The sequence below is a fragment of the Dendrobium catenatum genome, unplaced genomic scaffold (genome assembly GCF_001605985.2).
Source record: "Dendrobium catenatum unplaced genomic scaffold, ASM160598v2 fragScaff_scaffold_743, whole genome shotgun sequence".
Classification (NCBI taxonomy): Eukaryota; Viridiplantae; Streptophyta; class Magnoliopsida; order Asparagales; family Orchidaceae; genus Dendrobium; species Dendrobium catenatum.
Window position 1 is genome coordinate 2,655,215 of NW_021319205.1, and position 21,116 is coordinate 2,676,330.

Here is a 21,116-nt window from a genome sequence, read left to right on the forward strand (position 1 = left end):
TTCATATATATGTTTTTTAGGTTGAGTCTTTTAAAGTCTCTCTTTGAGTCTTTCTTTTGAGTCTTTTTTTAAAAAAAATGAAAAAAGACAAAAAGACAGGAGAAAACAAGCAAGAAGATTCTGAAGATCAAGGTTCGATGAACAGATGGATTCCCGATTCAACAAATCCCTTAGAATTCGAGCTATACAAACTTCAGTCATGGATGCATTTATGTACAGAAAGATACATGAAGAAGAAGCAACGTTTGCAAGATCAGTTCCTACAAGAACTAGAATAAATCCTGAAGAAATATGAATCAAAGATTCAAGAACTGGATGCTCAGTCTTCGCCTCGTCGGAAGAAAACAAGAACTGACTCATCGGGAGCTGGGTCTTCAAGAAGGGGAGTTTGATGTAGGCAGGAGGGGGGTCAAATCAAATCCTAATATTTGATTTTTGACTTCTCCATCTTATTAATATATTGTGGAAGGTTAGCTCATTATGAGCTGATTTTTAGTTCATTTATTGAACTAAAAATTAGCTCATTACTTCTTAAACATTGACTTTTCTTCTTCCTCCTCTTTTCTATAATTTATATTGCCTTTTCCTCTCCCTTTTGACCCTTGGGTTGCTGCGGTTTCCTGCTGATTTCCTCCCATGGTTTGCTGCTGCTGTTGCCCCTTTGGTTTTGCTGCCTTCTTTATTGCCTTAGCCTCCCTATTTACCGTGAAATAACATCTGCTGCTGGAACCGACACTTGACTCCTGGTTTCCTGTGCTGAAACCGTGGCTTTCTGTGAAATAAAGTGCCGTTTGGGATTTCTAAATGGCTGTTCTGTTCCTGGTTGGTTCCGTTGCCTTGTTCTGCTTGGAATGGCTGTGACTCTTGGGTATCATGCAGTTTTTGGGACTGTTTTTGGACAGTTTGTTTGGGCTGTATTTTGGACAGAATTTGGACAGTTTTTGGGATTGTTTGGTAGCTGTTTTGGGAAGAATTCTAAGAGTTTCTACTGCAGTTTTTAGGTGGCTTTTGACCTTCTATTTCCAGCTTTTAATTAATATTTTAATATGGCTGTTTAGTTCCCCTCTTATGCCTATATATAGTAGATGTTTTGGGTTTTTTAAAAGTAGAGAATGATATGTGATTTTTGGAATCTAACCTGCGGGTTATTGGAAAAGCTTGCGAGCTTTGTCCGTTCTTCTTTCTCATCCCCTCCGGAAATCCTGCGGGCTCTTTCCACCCTTCTTCTTGGCTTCTAATCTCTTCGTCTCTCCGCAAGTGCCACTCCATCTGTATCTTTCGTCTCTAAGTGAAGCAAGTTTAGGATGTCGTCTTGTTTAAGTCTTTATTTCTTAAGTTTGTAAGTCCTTTTCTAAGTGTCGTTTGTAAGCGTCTTGTAAGAATCTTTATGATATAAAAAGTTTGTTTTTTGTCTAATTCGTTTAGTTTTTGTGAGATCTTGTAATCTTCTATTATATAGGAAGAGTTTCTTTTGTTAGCAAAAATTTGGGGCCCTCTCCCAAATTTTTGCTTGCATCATTATGTGGAGTGGATCCTTGCCTTTTCCCCTTCTTTATGTCCCCTCGGTTTCTTCCTGGTGTGTTTCCCGTGGCTGGCCCTTTCTCCTTTGCTGGGTGCTGGTTCTGTTCCCCTATGCTACCCCTTTGGTTTCTCCCTTGGCTGCTGTCCCGTGGATGCTTTACCCTGTTCCTGTGTTGTCTTTTTGGGTGGTGTTCTGAATTGTCTGCTAGCCTTCTTCTTCCCCTTACCTGATTGGTTCGGTTGGAGGTTGAATGGCTATTTGGATGCCCCTTTTCTCTTATAAATTGGAGATGTTTTGGACATGAAAGGATTGTTGAATATTTGAGCAAATTCTCTACAAAACCTGAGGGTTTTTTCTACCCTGGAAAAGCTTGAGAGCTTGTTCCATTTCTCTCTTCCTCCTCTCTATTTCGTTTTGGGCTTCTAACCTCAACTTCTCTCCACAAGTTCCACTCCACTTATATCCTTCTTCTTGAGCTATTGGAGGTGTTTGTTGGCAGAATTTAGTGACATTTGCTGGAGGAGTTTTGTTGCACGTTGGACCTTGTTGCTGTGTTGGACCCTTGGTTTGCAAGCCTTTAAGCACTTATCTTATTTTATCCACTTTTCGTTGCATGTGATGAAACTGCTTGTTGGTTGTTCTGAGGATAGTGTTTTTATTTTTAAACTTTGTTTCGTTTGTTCGACTTTAGTTTGTTTTGGTGTTTTGTTTGGATATCAGCTTTCCAATTTGAATCGAGTTTTGTTCTTCTAGTCCTAGTGTTCTCCACTGTTGACTCTTTCTTTCTAGTTTGTCTACATCAAGTTTGGTATCCGAGCGAGTTAACAAATCCTTGGGTGGTTTGAGTCTCTTTCTTAAAGAAAAACAAAAATGGCTAATAATCAAGGAGATTGACAACAAATGATGCAACAGTTAGCGGATTTACAAAATCAAATAAATAACATGTCTAATACTCTTGTTAACCTAAATGTCAACAATCCTAATGTTCAAACTTCTGAAAGTGAAGAGGAAGTCCCTAGGAACCAAAATAGACAACAAAGAAATTGGGATTATGGGATTAAAATTGATGTTCATAACTTCAAAGGTAAACTTCAACCCGATCAATTCATCGAGTTGTTAGAAAAAATGGATCAATTTTTTGAATGGAAAGAAATACCGGATAATAGGAAAGTCAAATTTGCAAGCTTAAAACTCACGGTCATGCACTCATACGGTGGAAAAATCTTCAAAACAATAAGCAAAGACGAGGGAAAGAAAAAAATTCAAAATTGGGAAAGAATGAAAGAGAAAATGAGAGGGAAATTTCTACTATCAGATCACGCACGAACAATCTTTCAAGAATTTAATAACTTGCATCAAGGTAATCAATCTGTTGAAGAATACACTGAAACTTTTTACAAACTCCAATCTAGAAATGAGTTAGATGTATCCGAGGACAGAACTGTCACTAGATATATCAACTGTCTGAAATGGACAATTCAAGATCAACTGAATTTGCACCACATAATTAAACTCGACGAGACTTATCGAATGACATTGAAAATTGAAAAGCAACATCAAAGGTGTCACAACAAAATAATTGAAACATATAAGCGAAGACAGATTGGCGGGGTTAAAACTCAATCTTCACAAACTTCTGCAGGAACATTAAATGTACGAACTAAATCATTTGAAACTCAAACTTTAGATAAGGGTAAAGGAATAATGGGGCCTAAACCTACTGAACAACCAAAACTGATCGGACCATGTTATAAATGTGGGCTTTATGGTCATCTTTCTACGGCTTGTAGAAAAAACAACCCACCAAAAAATAATTACATTGAAAAAGATGAAGAAATAGAAGAAGAGGAAAAAAATGAATTTGAACCTAAAAACGAAATAGAATTGAAAAAAGTTGATGTAGAGGGCAATGAAGGTGAACAACTTTTAGTAATCCGACAAGTTTTAACTGCTAAAATGGAAAGTGGGGATATGTGGCTTAGAAGAAACATTTTTAAAACCACTTGTACAGTCGAGGGAAAAATTTGCACTGTAATGATCGATAGCGGGAGTTTGGGTAAATTGTTTCACAAATAATGGTGGATAAGCTTAAATTGAAATCCAAACCACTTGTCAAACCATACAAAATCTCTTGGTTCAAGAAAGGGGGTGAGGTTCTTATAACAAAACAATGCAATGTTAATTCAACAATTGGAAGTTCTTACAAAGATCAAGTTGTTTGCGATGTTGTACCTCTTGAAGTCTGCCATATCTTCTTGGGTCGTCCTTGGCAATTCGATCACAAAACTATTCATAATGGGGAAAAGAACACCTACACTTTGATTCAAAATAATAAAGAATTAACTCTTTATCCTCAAAAACATATTTCTGACTCGCCTGCCAAAAATACTTAAGTTGCAAAAACAAATACTCCTGAACTGATTCTTAACACAAATGAGTTGAAACAATCTGAGGTAGCTTACCTGGTGCTAGGAAAAGAAACTGATTCAACTTTTCAAATTTCTAAAGAAATTCAACCTTTAATTGAAGAGTTTTCTAATATAACACCTGAAGAGTTGCCTATAGGTTTGCCACCGATGAGGGACATTCAACATCACATTGATTTAATACCTAGAGCCACATTGCCTAATATTCCCCATTACAGAATGAGTTCAACTGAACATGATGAACTTTTTAAGCAAGTGACTGAACTGTTAGAGAAGGGTTTGATTAAGGAAAGCTTAAGTCCCTGTGTTGTGCCTGCTTTACTCACTCCTAAAAAAGATGGAACATGGAGGATGTTATGTGGCTAATTTTTGGATAAAACTTACGGGTTTCCTTGGAAAGGCTTGCGAGCTTGTTTCACCTCTTCTCCTCTCTCTCTAGGAAAGCTTGCTAGCTTGTCCTCTCTTTCGTCTTGACTTCTAACCACTTTCTTCTCTCCACATGTTCGACGTCACCTGTATATTTCTTCTCAAGGAAATGCAAGTTTAGAATTTTATTTCATAAGTTTGTAATATCATATTTTTTAAAAAATTTTATAAAGTTTGTTGTTTGTCGTATAAGTTGTAATTTGTATATTTTTTAGTATTTTGTTAATTTTCTATTTCCTAGGAAACGTTTCCTTTTGCTTGCAAAAATCTAGGGGTTTCCCTATATTTTTTCTTGCATCAGGAAGCATATACACAGGGATTGGAATAGATCTCTAGTTGGTCAATCAAAGGGTGTGTCCAACTTCTTTGCATCAGTGGAATCATCACATTTCAAGATGTTGATTTTGGTATCCACTTCAAAATGTTTTTCTCTACCTCTTCATTTGATGTATAAGACCTGCGGCCACCTCATCTAAGTTTTCTTACTCTAAAAAATTATTTTTAATCTCTCATCTCTGTTGCGGAATCAATTTTACTAATGGGAAACTCATCCACATTCTCAATTCCTCATTTGTCGTTACAGCTTGTTAGTTAAACACCATCAACATGGCCATATGTTGTTGTAAAAGAGTGACTTGGGCAATCAAGCCATTTGATTGTCTAACTGTTAGTTCGATGGGGAAATCGTCCTCTTTATGTAGAGGATTCAAGTACAAAAAGTCCTTCAATTTGTTTGTAGCAACTCTTTGTCAATACCATGTACCAATATTAAGAAACCCTTAGCTTTAATACCACTTGATTTGACATTACTTGCAGTTCACAAATAAATATCCTGCGTCATAACCATCAAACCAAGAAAGAAAATTCTATTGTGTTATAGTTGCCCTAGATCTTCCCTTAGATTTCCTAGGTTCTCTCCTTCAATTTATAGGATTCCACTAAAGTCTTAATCAAATACCCCTTGTAACATTTTTACACTTATATGTTCATCTTGTCATTCTCCTCTTTTTGAATAATTCTTATATAAAATGAGCAGCAAAGAAATAGATCCGCTTGAGAAGAAGAAAGAAGATTCGTAAAAGAACGAAAAAGCTCTATCAAGGATGTTGGCATGCACCTAAGAAGAGAGTTTGATACTTTCACTGAAGTGGGCAAACAGAGCATATGGGGTATCGAAAATAATTTGTTATAATTATACTTATTGCAAGAGAAAGAAGACTATTAGACTTCTGGCTAGCAAGCTTCTTCTCATTAGAAAGGAAATTATAAACTCTGGCCCATGCACAAATCCTATGATTGGCCTCTTCTTATTTAGGAGTAGAGGGAGGTAATGATTACAAGTAGAGAGAGGTTACAAATAGAAGGAAAACACCTGTCATTAAAGTTGATACCTGAATATATTAATAAGATAAAGAGGCTTCATAAGAAAATATGCATAAATGCAACTTTTTTTGAATGAAGTGTGGAATAACAATGATCATTATATAGTGAAATTCATAAATAAAAATTAGCTTATTATACATCTTTGGATCACAAAGGATCAGTCCGGCAAGATTAACAAGACTTGTTTTTGAGAGACACGCATAAGAAAAAAAAGTTCATACCGAGGTATGACCGTCTTCAAGAGAGGTCTAACTTCCTAGTTTCTAAAAGAAAAAGATGAAAGAAAAAGATAGAGAAAATGGGAAAGAGAGAAGGATAATTCCTTGAGGAAAATTTTTTTTATCAAATATATTTGGCACTATAGGCACCCTTTATCAGGAGGTTTGAACTTTCAACCCATATGTACGAGATAGTGACAAGCTAAAACTTCATCTTAGGAAATTCTTAGCCACAAGAGCACAATAGAGTTGTTATTGAACCAAACCTAATCTTAGGAGATTCCAACACACTTGTATCGGACTTACTTTTTGTCACGACCAGACTAGAAGGCTCAAATTAACTAGGCAAGAACAGACGGTCGGACGGTTATTTAAAATTTTGCTCATTAAAATTTCTAACTATAACTATGTCCAATATATTGATGGAGCCTCTACACTTCCAAATACATTTTAATAACAATTTCTATAACTATTTCAACAATTATGTTTCTCTCAGAGCATTGCATCTGCAGCACATGCTCTCTCCTCTTCCATTCATTTAAATTGTTTGGACAATGAACGTTTGTAAATGTGGAGTGAGTCATAACATAATTCAATGAGTACATCATGCTTCTAAATTACAATAATACAAGACATTCGGAATAATATTCATGCTTGTTATAAAATAACATTTAAATTGAAAAATGACCATCAATCATATATAATGTCTATATGTAATACTCATTTTCTATCATAATAAATTTTGTAACTAATACAACCCTTACTGGAGACTATCTAAATAGTACCACTTAAGGTACTTACTTTTTTATTTTCTTTTTCATTACCTTTTCCAAACCTTTTCCATTTAACGCGTGTGGGTATGTTGTGTTCCCAATTAGTATCATAAGAGGATGTACTCCATCAATCAACATACACATACAAGTATATCTCGATATGTCATTCAAATAACATTCATTAACTTTTATATAGTAATGCGAAACACAATATGCGAGTTATCATCAAACCTAAAATGATCAATCGTTGGATATTAGAATGATAAACCGTGATCTAATTTGCAATAAAAACTAAATAAGCATGTGTCAATATCCTTTGATGCATTTAATTTTAAAAGAAAATAAAATTATTACCATAATTTAAAATTATGAGTACTCACCTTGAATATAGATATTTTGATACTTCATTCTTGCTCTAATGTTGACGGACTTAACACCTGTATAAATGATCTTATCGTCAAAATTTTAAATGATAAATTGTTCATAAATTTTCTTACTCGATATTTAAATTTCCCCTTTTTAAATATAATTTGTTACTTAACTTAAATTAAAAAATATATATATGTTATTGAAATTTAAAATATGTTCTCTCTATGACATTATATGATCCTGGCCTCGATTGTACCTTAGCATAGAGCTTACAACTGCAATAAAGTTTATTCTGCAAGTGCTTCCCTAGGTTACTTGAGCAATTAGAGTTATTTAACAATATACATGAGCTTTTTCCTCCAAATCTCCTTGAAAGTGGAGAAGGGCCACTATAGACGAAGTTTATAGGTCTAAAGTAAACTAATCCATTTGATATTTTGATAGAATTTAAGTAATTTAAATAGTTCTTGCACATGTTGTTTGATGGTTGTTTTATATCTTATTTGTAGTGATGACAGTGGAGTGTGTTCAATATAATCTTAAATAACTTCAAAAAAATAAGCTTCTAGAAGTTACACTAATTATATACAATTTCACAGAAAATGTTTGTGTAAATTTATTTTACAATAATGTAGATCCATTTATTATTTTGATCTAATATTAATTATGTGTACATTTATTCTTTCATTAATTCAATTTATATTACTTCTGAATTTATATATGTTATGATATAGTTGTTGTATTATAGCCTTTGAATTGTACTCTGCTCGATTTGTTGTGTTATATCTCTTAAAATATACTATATTTTGTTATAGCTATTGTATTATATCTCTTATAATCTGCTGTTGTGATTACTCACTCTATTGTATAAACTTTGCAGTTTGTTGTGTTATAATTTATGTTTGAATCATATTCTAACTTTATTTAAATAATCATTAAATCATGATCAAACTATCTTCGAATCATATTTGAACAATTTTTGAACAAGGAACAACTTGTTAGATTTGTAATGATCACAATGATTTGTGGTAGTGTTGGGAGGGACTCCTCAACGGCTCAACTTATCATTTTGTTTAACATTTCAAGGAGCACTTCATGGCCAATGAAGCCGTGTAATTGTGAATTGATCAATAAGCTGTTGGTGCTAAGTACTAATTATTGATCTTCTTTTTTGGTTTTCTTGTCTTTATTTCTAGCATAGATGATGTATAATGAGTAATTTTATGACTTTAGCTTCTCTTTTGATTTTCATAACTTGCTTATCATATAATGCTTTTTTGGAACTGGTAGGAAGTAGCTGTCAAGATTCTCATGGAACAAGACTTCCATCCTGAGAGGTTTAAAGAATTTCTAAGAGAGGTATCTGAAGCATGGATTTTCATGCATCTTTTTTCTCCATCATTTTACCGCCTTTTTTGGTAGCCTGGCATTTGTTAATTTCTGCCTCTTTTAGACGGCGCTTATATGCTTTTAGACGGGGCTTATATGTATTTTATTTTTATTTTTTTTCCGTTATACGAGCTTAAAACTTTTAGATTATCTACTGATTCTGATCACTGTCCTGCCGTCACTATTTTTTTATTTCCGAGTTTATGATAACAAATTCCATTAGCATATATGACTATTCCAAAGTAAAGAACGATTGGCTTATACTAAAACTCAGTGTTACACTTGAAGAAATGTTCCCTAGCAGCATTGTTTAGGCCTGGACAGAGAAAGTTTCTGATTTTTGTTCAGGCTGTCGGCATGTGGGAGAGAAATCTTGAAAATGCATTACATCAGTCATCACTTGATCTTTCTAACACTGAGGTTTCTGCTCAGTCATTTGTATAGTAAGTTTGGTCTAGCTCATACCCATTTGTTTATTCGGACTTTAGATTTCTTTGATATTCAATTCACATGTAATATCATACAAATTATCATAGATGGTATTCTTAGTTATAATTTTATGCTTTTTTGAATTTAGCAATATTATAAAAATCTTCAAACAAGAAATTGCCTTGGGCACAGCTTTTTTTCTTCCTGTTAGCGGAGTGAAAGCCCATATGTAACTTAAATTAATTAAATGATTAAACTATTAAGTTTTAACCTATATTCTTAATAAATTTTTTATATATCTAATTAAAAATAAGAATAAAAAATTATTTGTTTTTTAATCTGAAGAGTTAAGTCCTCTTTTGTAAACTTGCAAAAACATTAAGCACAAAACCAGATTTGCCTTCATCTCCTTTGAATAGTATATATTTGTGGCTCTTCGCTCACTTTCTACTCTTCGCTCACTTTCTGCTCTTCGTCCCCTCTATGACTCGTTACTCTTTTTATTTCATTTTGTTTCTAATTTTGTTTCAATCTATTTGTTTTATCAATTAGACTTTTTGAATATATAATATGAATCAATGTAGTTAAGAGTTTTGAAATCTATTTTAGTTTTCATTTATATTTGATTTTTAATCATTTTTTTTATTTATACAACAACAACATCATCTTTTTCCCACTACGTGAGGTCGGCTACTTGAATCCTTTTTCTCCATTGTGTCTCGTTAAAAGTCAAATTCTCGTTTAAATCTAATCAAGAAAGGTCATTTCTAATATTTTCTAACGAAGTCTTTTTAGGTCTACCTCTACCTTTCTTAACATAAGTCAAATCTAATACGTCCACTTTCCTAATCGGGTCATTAGAAGGCCGGTGATTTATGTGACCAAACCATCTAAGGCGACTCTCTCTAATATTTTCTTCCACTAGAGCTACTCCAACCTTTTCTTTGCTCATTTCGTATCCTATCTCTAAGGAGAAAGTATTGCTTGCATTTAGCAAAGCTAAATATTATAAATCTCTTCAAATTGACAATGTTTAGGTATTTTGTCTTGGTGAACAACCATTCATTGTACTGTTTTTTAGCACATATTTTCTTTTAAGGAATTTGCATTCTTTTATGCCATTTATTTAACCTGGTTCATTGATGTTGTACTGGATGCCAGGTTTCCATAATGAAAAGCTTGAGGCATCCAAATATAGTTCTTTTCATGGGTGCAGTTACTCAACCACCTCATTTATCCATTGTTACTGAGTATTTATCTAGGTGGTTACATTCTCTTTATTGTTGTCATTCCAGTTTTCTTTTCATTTTTGAGAATCCTTGTATATTTGCTATAATTGTTTTTATCTCTTCTTAATTTGCAGAGGGAGCTTATATAGCTTTTTACATAAGACAGGTGTGGGAGAAACATTAGATGAAAGACGTCGATTAAATATGGCTTTGGATGTGGTATGATTTAATTTGATAATTTTATCTTACACTGTTGTCACTAAATTTGCATTTTTCTTATACTCAAATATGATCTAAATTTAGCGACAAATCGTTTTATATTAGCCTCATAAATTTGGTTATTTTCTATAATAAATTATCTGAATGAGCTTTTTTCCAGGCAAAGGGTATGAACTATCTTCATAAACGCAATCCACCAATTGTCCATCGGGATTTGAAGTCACCAAATCTTTTGGTTGACAAGAAGTACACGGTGAAAGTAAGACCTACAAATCTATTTATTGGATTCAAACTATCAGCTATTAGAATCGTTTATTCATTAACAACATCAATCGTTTTGAAGAGGACTTAGCATAGGAAGATTAATATTTGATAATCCTGGAAATAAATTATCTTAGTAGATGTCTCGCAAATAAATGCTATGAAATATGAATTTTACATATGGGAATTATAAGGAACATGATCGCACAAGGGTTTTTTACGCTCCCATTTCTTCTAATCTATATGATGTGAATTATGTGTTATTTTCTCCTGCTTTTCTTAGAAGCATTTTATATTCAATATTTCTTCAATATTGTAGAGCGCATCTTGAGAATTTGCTTCTATTGTTCAAAATATGCATGTTTGACTTACTATATCTTTTGGAAAGAAAGTTTATCTTATCTTGGAGAAATTTAGAGTCCACAATCAAACCAAACCAACTCCCTTCCTCCCACCCCAGCACTTCCTTTGCTCATGCCATGGGTGGATGTTATCAAACTATCATAATAATTATATTTTAATTTTTTGCTACAAGATTTAATCAGCATCTACTTTTATGTAAGTGTTTATATCTCCTATTGGGTGAAATATGCAATTTTGACTGCTTATATCTTTTGGAACGTTTGTGATCAACTGTTCCACACACGTGACTACATATATCTTTATTCATGCTATGGGCGAAATGAATAAAAAATAACATAATAATTGTATTTACTTACTTTTTTGCTTAGAATAGTAGTCAGTATGTGCTTTTGTGCATGTGTTTCCATATCATCTCTTTAATCATTATCCAGGTTTGTGATTTTGGCCTTTCAAGGTTGAAGGCTAGCACATACCTTTCTTCAAAATCTTTGGCTGGGACTGTAAGTGGTTTGACTGTTTAGTATCATAATTATTTCTACTGTAAGGTATTTTAATTGCTAACATTGCATTTGATACAACAGCCTGAGTGGATGGCGCCTGAAGTTCTTCGTGATGAACCATCAAATGAGAAGTCTGATGTGTACAGCTTTGGTGTGATCTTATGGGAACTTATGACCTTGCAACAACCATGGAGTAATTTAAATCCTGCCAAGGTTTAACCTTTTTGTCCTTTTTCTGCAGTAATTTGGCTACAAAATTCATTATACTCTTTTTAAAATAAATCGAATGATTTGAAGACCCATTCTGACCTGAAATTTGATCAGGATACTCTTCCTGACCTTCAAATCTAATGTGGCTTCTTGTTTCTTTTTGCAGGTGGTTTATGCTGTCGGGTTTAAGGGTAGAAGGCTTGATATTCCTAGTGATATGAACCCAGTTATTGCTTCAATTATCGAGTCTTGTTGGGCCAGGTAAGAAATTCTTTGAAATGACTCTTTAATCTTGTTTTTCATTAACTCTCTTATTAATAGTTAATATTCAACAACTGCAGTGAGCCCTGGAAAAGACCTTCATTCTCCAGTATAATGGTATCACTAAAACAACTGTTGAACTCTAGGCCATCCCAAGCATTACAGACTGATCAACTGTTGTGAATCACTTGAATGATATTATTTTAGCTTCATTCCATTTACGGTCGGGAGCTTTTAAAAAAAATAAATAAGTTATGATCCTGTCTGATGTTCATCACTGAAGAAAATTACCAAGGTGCGTTTAGTATTATTTGAACATTCCTTTTACAAAATGACTAATTGGCCTTGCTTACATGGCAAGTGGGCCAACCCAACCCAATGGAATATTTCTTTATTTGTTTGTAGGCTGTTGAATCTGTTAGAAGATTCAATCTTCAGCTGAGTTTATTCCGGCTTAAGATGAGCTCCAAGTCATTCAATCTGATCATCAGCCAAGCCATATCTGGTTCAAGTGTGGATTGATCCAATTCATTAATAACTCATTAACTTCGATCTGAATTTGATTTGATCCAAAAATTGTTCTAATATCAATTAATTTTTAATCTTTTAAGGTAAATTTTCAGTCCAACATATATATTTTGAGCGATCAAGTTATTAATAAGTGTACTCATTTTAGATATCGTGGGTCTATTATTCAGAGTGATGGTGAAATAGATGGAGATATTATTAGTAGAATTCAATTGGATGGTTGAAGTGGAGGAATGCTTCAGGTTTGTTGTGTGATAGAAAAGTACCTCTCAATCTTAAGAGAAAACTTTATAAGATGATGGTGAGACCTGCAGTGCTTTATGGCATAAAATGTTGACCATTAAAAAGAAGCATAATATTAAGTTAAGTGTTGTTGAGATGAGGATGATCAGGTGGATGAGTGGACATACTCTTAGAGATAGGATATGAAACAAGCATATGCGGGAAAAGGTTGGAATAGTTCCAGTGACAGATAAGATTAGAGAGAGCCATCCATTATAGATGGTTTGGGTGACAGATAAGATTAGAGAGAGCCATCCATCATAGATGGTTTGGTCATGTAAAACATTGACCTTCCAATGACTCTGTTAGGAGAGTAGATGTATTAGAATTGGGCTATGTTAAAAAAGGTAGAGGTAGACCTAAAAAGACTTGATTAGAAAATATTAGAAATGATATTTCTTTATTAGATTTAAATGAGAATGGAGAAAAAAGATTCATGTAGCCGACCCCACGTAGTGGGATAAAGACTTGATGTTGTTATTGTTATTGTTGTATATATACTTTTATACACATATCTCGAGTTTATCTCGAATCCACTTAATCCAATAGGCTTAGCTAAAAAATTTGGCTTCTGGCTCAGCTCATTTTGATTTGATTTGAATCTTCTAACTAAAATCTCAATCCTACTAGTTTGTTCATGTGACAGTTGTTTATCATCTATTCTATCTCTTTACTACTGATGAGATTGCTAATTCCAGCAGAATTTGAAGCTGCCAGAAGCGATGGAATTGGTATTTTTCTTTCCTGACTTTCATTTCATCTCCTTCAAGTAAAATGTGTTATATATGTTACACATCTTTGTATATTATATCCTTGTAATTAAAACAATGCAATCGTAGAGGTTGAGGTAATGAAAATTGTTCAATAATCTACTTATTTCCCTAATCAACCATGGCAATGAAAATTGTTCAATTGTTTTTGCCTTGTTATAGACCAACATGCACAAGAATGCATGAAGGTGATGTTATATTACTAGTTTTTTAATTTTAGTAATTATAGTGTGTGTGGAAATTTAAATCATTAGTTATTAAACTAAGGCTTCGTTTGGTATGACTTTCTTACTGCTTTTTAAAGCAATTTTATAGTATAAAAATTTTAATTTTTGTACTGTTTTTAAGAAGCAATAAGAAAATCATCTCAAATGAAGCCTAACTTATTGCTTTTTAAAGCAATTATTTAGTATAAAAATTTTAATTTTTGTACTAAAAGGACGGTTTAAGAAGCAGTAAAAAAGCTTTCTTTAAAAAAAAAAAGCAACAAGAAAGTCGTCTCAAACGAAGTCTAAGTGAAATATTTTAGTGGCATTGGATTTCTTCAACCCATAATCTATTTTGAAAATACATGAGTGAGCTTAGTTAAACATTTTTTTTTTATTTACATTCTAATTTGATAAAGTAATGAGTTAAATTGATAATAAATTTGATTTACAATCTGATTTTCTAGAATAATTTGGTAGTTTAAGGGAGCAGAAGTTGGTAAAAAAGTGGCTCAAATTAAATTTTTGATGATAATTTTGAAATTATTAAATTTATATTAATATGTATGTTATATAATATTTGATTAATATTTATTTTAATTCTACTTATTTTAAAACTTATTTTAATTAAAATATTTTATTCCATTAGTTTTTCAAAAAGATATTAGCATATAGAGATAAATTTATCTTTGATATTTTGTTCAGCCTCGCATGTGCTCCGGAGTCTGGAAATCCTTGTTTTGGCTTCCTTTTTTTTTTATCTATTTTACAATTTTATCTGTAGTATTTAGCTTTAATAAATGTGAATCTAAATGATTTTTGTATATTAATCTTGAAATAAATCTAATACCTTTTAAATTGATAGAATTTATATCAAGATGTTATGATATAATTTTTTTTTAAATTAAAAAAAATATATGAAACTATTCTTAAATTTCTTTTGTATTTTTATCAGTAACTGAGCTGCAGAGAATTATTAAGATTTCATAAATCAAATCAAATAGTTTTATAAATCTGAATTTAATCAATACTAATTAATTCTTTAAATAAGATTTATATCTTAATTAATTCTTGCACAATATTTATAACCAATTCAATCAATTTCTGCTGGATTCTTCAAAGCTCTTCTTTACCATTTTAAATAATTTTCAAACACATAATACTATTGAAGTCATAGTTTTTTTAATAGTGAAGTTTAAGATAAATCCCTTTTAGTGTTCAATTAAATATTATATGATTAAAAATGAGAAAAAATTAAAATCATATTAAAAAATATATTTATTTATATGTAAAAAATGCTGAGAATATTCTCATTTTTGTATGATTGAAATGCTAAAATAAAATCATGCAAGTGTATATGTGAGAAATTGTTTTGATTGAAATCCAGACGATTTTTTTTTTTCAGACTAATTAAAATAGGTCACATCTCTTATACACAATCTGTGTATAATCTTTTATATAATATATAATACATATTTTATACAATCATGACATTTTTTAATGGCGTCCGAACTCCGTATGTTCTTCCACAAACACATCATCAACAGTGCAGGAGATATGATTAAAGAGTAAATCTTATTTACATCTGCAGCAAAAAAAAAAAGGATATTTTTACATAAAAATGAAATTCAACAATCATATTTAAATGATAAGAATTTATGTGAAGAATTAAAAAATAATACATATTTATTGTGAAATTATATGACAACACCATAAGGCATTTAAAGAATTATATAAATCATCAGTATAAATGTCAAAAAAAAAAAAAAAACATACAAGTCAATTTTTGTAAGATCAGTGTAATAAAAATTGGGTGAGAGTATCCTAATCCAATCATTTTTATTTCTTTCATATCCTGCTCTAATCTTTTTGCCACAACTCAATATGACAGCAAGCCTGTCAAATGGTTAGCTAAAACGAAGAATTCAAGAAGAAAATTAGGTAATTTTAATCTCCCAGAATTCGCTTGAGAGCAGATTGTTGATCAGCAGATAGTCTCGTTGGGAACTTCACATCAAATATAATTCTGAGGTTACCTTTCCTTCCTGGCTGCTTTGTAATAGGCATCCCTTCCTGAGTAATTACAAGCTCATAACCAGGAGTTATAATATCAGTAACAGGGATTGTTAGATCCCTTCCATCAAGAGAAGTAAAGTTTAGTGTAGCTCCTGTAAGAGCTTCTAACAATGAAACCTTCTGATGAACAATGAGATCATTTCCATCCCTCTGATAAACTTCATGAGGTTTCTCATCAATGATGAATACAAGGTCTGCTGGGAGAAGGTTAGGCTGTTCATTGCCTTTGTCTGGGAAGGTGATCTTGGTTCCCTTTTTCCATCCAGGTCTCACATCAATCTTCAAGATCTCGGATACTGGAATCACCTGGCTGTATTTAGATTTGAATAAAAGCAAGTATTGTGATTAGTAGAAAGTAGAATATCAAGCAATGATGAAATTAGCAATCACATTATTGAAGAATAAAAGTTTAAAATGAGATTTTAAAGTAACGCATCTCATCTTGGTCTGCGGTTGAGAGTTTTGACTATCAACTAAAAGGTCTTAAGTTTGAAGCTTACGTATGTAATGTGTGTGTGAATTGTCATAAATGCCTCCTGGCAGTATCTAATTTGATTTCCCATAAAAAAAAATGTTAAAATCATCAGCTTTGAATAGTTGGGATAGTTTAATGGTGATGATGGTCTTCTAAAAAATGCAGTTATTATAATCATTATAAGATCAAGAGATGATAAAAAAAAAAAAATCACATTGAGGAATAAAAAGTATGAAATGAGATTTTCAAGGAACTATGGAAATTTGATTGGGGAATCTTAAAATATATTTAAATTTTCAAGCGAGTGGAGATCCTCTGAAAAGGAAGTCTTGGTGGTTTTAGATGACATGACATTTAATAAAAGCTCATTGTTCTTTGTTTCTCCATTTTTAGGAATATAAATCTTTCAGGAAACACATCAAAATATTAGGAGGCTTTTAAGTGAATGATTTCATAATTGGTTTTGCTACATGGTAAGATAAAAGTAAAATAAAACAAAAATTTTTGTTATAAAATAAAAATCAACACGCTAATCTAAACACTTGTTAGTTCTATGTGGAATATGATTGTATTGATCAATCGAGTTGTATCATTGTCTCGAACCTCAATTTAGTCTGTTGAGCGTGCTAGGGGGTTGCAGGGATTCTTCTCCTGCTTGGGTTCGGATGCTTTGCATCCAATTTTTTTCTGCACAATGCCTCGGTGCTGTATACCTGAGCACCACAGTGCTTCATAGTTTGGTGCATAAAGACATAGAAATAGAGTGTTGCGACGCTACAAACCTCAGCATTGTGGCGCTACAAACCTCAGCGTTGTGGCGCTACAAACCTCAGCACTGCGGCCCTCCAGACCCGACACTGCAACGTTGTCGTGCAGGCTAAAATCAGAAAGTGGGAGCATTGCAACGCTCCAACTTGATGCCACAGTGCTGTGAGGCTGGTTGGATAGTTTTTTTTTCTATTTTTTATTAAAGGTTGTGTCCCTTGGTGGTTGTGTTGAATCTATTGGTTAGTTCTAAGTTGAGAAAGGTGCAAAAGAGAAGAGATACATGGAAAGATTGAGAAAGAAGAGCTATATGTACTATTTGTCCCAATTTTTATAGTGCATTTTTTTGTGTGGTGTGGCTCTTTGGTTTTTTCTCTGTTTCGAATTTTTCTGAAGAATTTAGGGACCTAATAATTTCACAAAGAGTTTCAAAGAACGCAATATTAAGTCTACACTTCATAGGCTCTGATAATGAGCATAAGAAAACTCAAAGTCATGATGTGGTCATTAATACAAAATTTTGAGAATTTAATATGAAATATCAAGTGATATTTTTAAAGTTAATAACTCTGATTTCTTCAACCTCTTGTCATTTAAATGTGAATAGCCATTGTAACTTCAAAAGGCACTATAGAAAGATGATATTGATTTGATTCCGGTGAACTAGAGTGATATACACTGGAAAGTGGAAACAATAGATAGCATGATCTTTTATTTTCATCTTATGTTGCACGAGTATTATCAGTATAAACGCAAAAAAAATATAAACTATTCCGCTGTGAAACACAAATTATGAGATTTTTTTAAATGGGAGCAAAAATTTCGATCAATAATGAAACACACATTTCTATTCAATCGTTTGTTGAAAACTTGAAAAATCGAGATTAATCAATCTATGAAGAAAATATTTCATTAGAAGCATACCATAAAGAATCCTAAAATTATTATTAGGGAATTATTTATATAATATTTTATGCATGATTTGCTTTGAGAAATATAGCTTTAAATGGCCTATAATGCCTGGAATTGAGAACATATACCCGCTATTTTATTCATTGCGGAAATATGTTCGAAAGTTATATCCAAATCAAAATAACCTGGAATTCAAAGAGACGCTTGAATATTATATAAGCAACCTTTCGAGCAAGAAGTTGATCGATCACTTCTATTCTTAGCGTCTTCTTTTCCAACAATTCTCGTTCAAGAGAAATGATTCCGAGGCAACATTTTCGTATCCATCTCTGCCTCTATCTAGTCAGTGATAGTTGTTGAATGTTAGTGATGATGTATATTTGACAATATTTCTATATCTAGCAATGTTGTATATTTGCATTCTAAACCCTAAACCTAAAAAGATATTAGATATGAGATTACTAGCTTAAAAAAAAGAGATTACTAGCTTCTAACATCGCTCAAAATTGACTCTAATCTTGATCAAAACTTATTCGACTCATGATCAAACATATTTTAGTTATATCTATTTCATCCAATAAAGTACACATAAAAAAATGAATGTGGGCTCCGAAAAATTCCATTTTTATGATGAGGTGTGATCCCGGCCTCTCCACGCCATCCATCAATTTTTCTTTTTAAGTGTATATGTAACGACGACGATAGAGAGTTTTAACAAGATTAGGTTCCGGGGGAATTTTTAGAAGGCAGATTGGATTTTAGATAAGACACTACCCAGAGATTTCGCCCTCATTTCGTGAGGACTTTTTTATCTGAGTTCTTGTTTCCTATAGGCACAAGCCCCTATAGTTAATTACCCCTCCTGATAATGAGAGAGAACTTTCGATTAAGGCTAGTCATTAAAGGGATTACACAGGTTGTAAATCCAGCGTATAATAGCAATAATTTTAGGGTTTGAACTTTGGATTTGAATTTTGAAATTTGGAATTTAGAGTTTGTCACCATAAACTTAAAACTAGTGGTGGGAGGAATGAAGACGAGCCCAATCAAGATCCCATGGTTCCGTCGTCCCGGGCTGTCATGTTCTCTGATCTACTTAGTCAGAGGAGGTAGTCGACCAAACCTGACAGAAGACATCTTGTCGGCAGCCATGGGTTGCTTCATCCAAGAATATCTTGTAGACCTGGGTTGGTGTTTGTCTAAGGGGATATATCTGAATTCACCTTAGTTAACAGAGGGCTTTATGCCTATCGAATATACCCTATGATCCATCGCTCAAGGGTTTGACGCCTTTAAGGAACATACGGGCTTTGGCCGTGATCGTAATATAATTGTGCCATTTTGCGGCAAAACCATCCGATTAGAGGGCACGTGCCATGTCCCTGTTGGCAAGAGACTGTTTGAGGATGAATCGTAGTGATACACCCGACACGCATTCGCTCTTTGTGAGCTGAGGTTAATTTCAAATTTATCACCCCCGACAAACGGATGCGGGAGGTGGATGATTTTTTAGTTTTAAGTTTTTAGTTGTTCATATTACTGTATGAATTTATTACTAAATTATTATTGATTTATTGATACAAAAATTATGATATATTCATTGAGCACGAGATATGCAAGATATATTGAACATGTAATTAAGATATTGATTTAATATTAATATATATTAACTTGATAACATGTGTACCTTCCTATATAATTTTACTACATTAATTTGATTGCAATAGTCTTTACTGATATTTTGACTTAATGTTTTATCCGATTTCTGTACTGCTTGGTCTTACGGATATCATGATTGATTTATAGATTTGACACTCATACTGCTTTACTATTTTACTGGCTTCAGTACTATAATGTTTTGCTATTTATAAATTTTACTACTGTTGTATGTAAATTTTATTGTTTTTGTATTGATTTAATGATCATATGACTATTACTGCTATAATTTGATCACATATATGCATTGCTCCTTTACCGTGCTTTGAATTCAATTATATGTTTTGATGACCTGCTAGTTTTTTAGCTCATTATATGTGATTAAATAATTTCATGTCAGGACAGAGGAACATGAGTGTAAGATTGACCCTGATTCCTCATGTTTTGTTTTTTTTATTTGAGCTATTCTTTTGTTCTCATGACAGAGTAGTTGTATGATTATATAGATCATGAGTAAGGTATATGATTTTTGGAAAATGAATATAGATGTATATATAGATATTTTGAATTATAGAATTATTTTTGTTGTTTATTTCTAATAAATGAAATTAGATAGTTCTGGTTATTATTTATTAAAAAATTAAAAGATAAATTTTTTTAATTTAGATTATGGGGCATCACAGAAGATGTCTATCTTTGAAGGGTAGGATGCACATCGTAGAGAAGTTTATTTCAAAGGAGATTTGGTTATGGCTTACTTTCGTCGCCAAGAATTTCCTGTTGGTACTTTTGGGAAATTAAGCGAGAAGAAATTTGGGCCTTTTCATGTTCTAAAAAAATTGGGCTCAAATGCTTATCTATTGGATCTTCCTTCTACTGTTGGCACTTCTCCTGTATTTAATGTTTATAACCTTTCTTTATATGAAGAAAATTCTGAAGATCATGTGGCAATTGAAACTTTATCACTCTCCACATCTGTTTTGAGTTATGATGAACAGGTCAAAGATGTTATTGATGTCAAAGTTACTAAAACTCGGCATGGTGAACACATGAGGTTCTTGGCAAAATGAAAAAATCGTCCTTTGATAGACTGTACATGGATGGATGCAAAAGAGCTTGAAAAGCATCATCCGGAGCTTTATAAGAATTGTGGAAGCTTTCTCATCAGGAGATGAGATTTTTCCACTAGGGGGGATTGATGCATTCATATTTTTGTTTATTTTTTGTTTTAATGTATTTTGAACAATGTTAGTTGTGTTTTATGTTTTTAAAGCTATCCAATGATGGTTGGGCATCCAATGATCATGGTAGGAAAGTGCTTGGGCAGGGCAAGCCTTGGGTTTGCTTGCACTTGGGTCCATTTTGTCCTTGGGCTGCTTTCTGTTATCAGTTTGGAGCTGTTTGTTGCTCTTGGGTTGGGCCTTGGCTGCTTGGTGATGAGCTTAAAAATCTGGGGTTCACTTGAATT

The 21,116-nt window shown here is 32.7% G+C and overlaps 2 protein-coding genes across 5 annotated transcripts in view; one reads left to right on the plus strand and one right to left on the minus strand.

Annotated features, from left to right (window-relative positions):
* LOC110110861 (serine/threonine-protein kinase CTR1) overlaps positions 1 to 13,707 on the plus strand; it is a 28,673-nt gene extending 14,966 nt beyond the window's left edge. The window contains exons 8-16 of one of the 2 annotated variants that reach the window (XM_020842501.1): positions 8,408 to 8,476; positions 10,097 to 10,197; positions 10,299 to 10,383; positions 10,544 to 10,642; positions 11,439 to 11,507; positions 11,589 to 11,720; positions 11,884 to 11,978; positions 12,059 to 12,273; positions 13,487 to 13,707. In XM_020842501.1, coding sequence (XP_020698160.1) covers positions 8,408 to 8,476; positions 10,097 to 10,197; positions 10,299 to 10,383; positions 10,544 to 10,642; positions 11,439 to 11,507; positions 11,589 to 11,720; positions 11,884 to 11,978; positions 12,059 to 12,161 — 753 coding nt within the window. In that variant the 3' untranslated portion in view covers positions 12,162 to 12,273; positions 13,487 to 13,707. The remainder of the gene's footprint in view (positions 1 to 8,407; positions 8,477 to 10,096; positions 10,198 to 10,298; positions 10,384 to 10,543; positions 10,643 to 11,438; positions 11,508 to 11,588; positions 11,721 to 11,883; positions 11,979 to 12,058; positions 12,274 to 13,486) is intronic. The other variant, XM_020842500.1, reaches the window with a different exon arrangement.
* Positions 13,708 to 15,395: 1,688 nt separating this feature from the next.
* Positions 15,396 to 21,116, minus strand: part of LOC110110862 (dnaJ homolog subfamily B member 1) — a 48,534-nt gene continuing 42,813 nt past the window's right edge. For all 3 annotated transcript variants that reach the window (XM_028696445.1, XM_020842502.2, XM_020842503.2), the window contains exon 4: positions 15,396 to 16,150. In XM_028696445.1, coding sequence (XP_028552278.1) covers positions 15,712 to 16,150 — 439 coding nt within the window. In that variant the 3' untranslated portion in view covers positions 15,396 to 15,711. The remainder of the gene's footprint in view (positions 16,151 to 21,116) is intronic.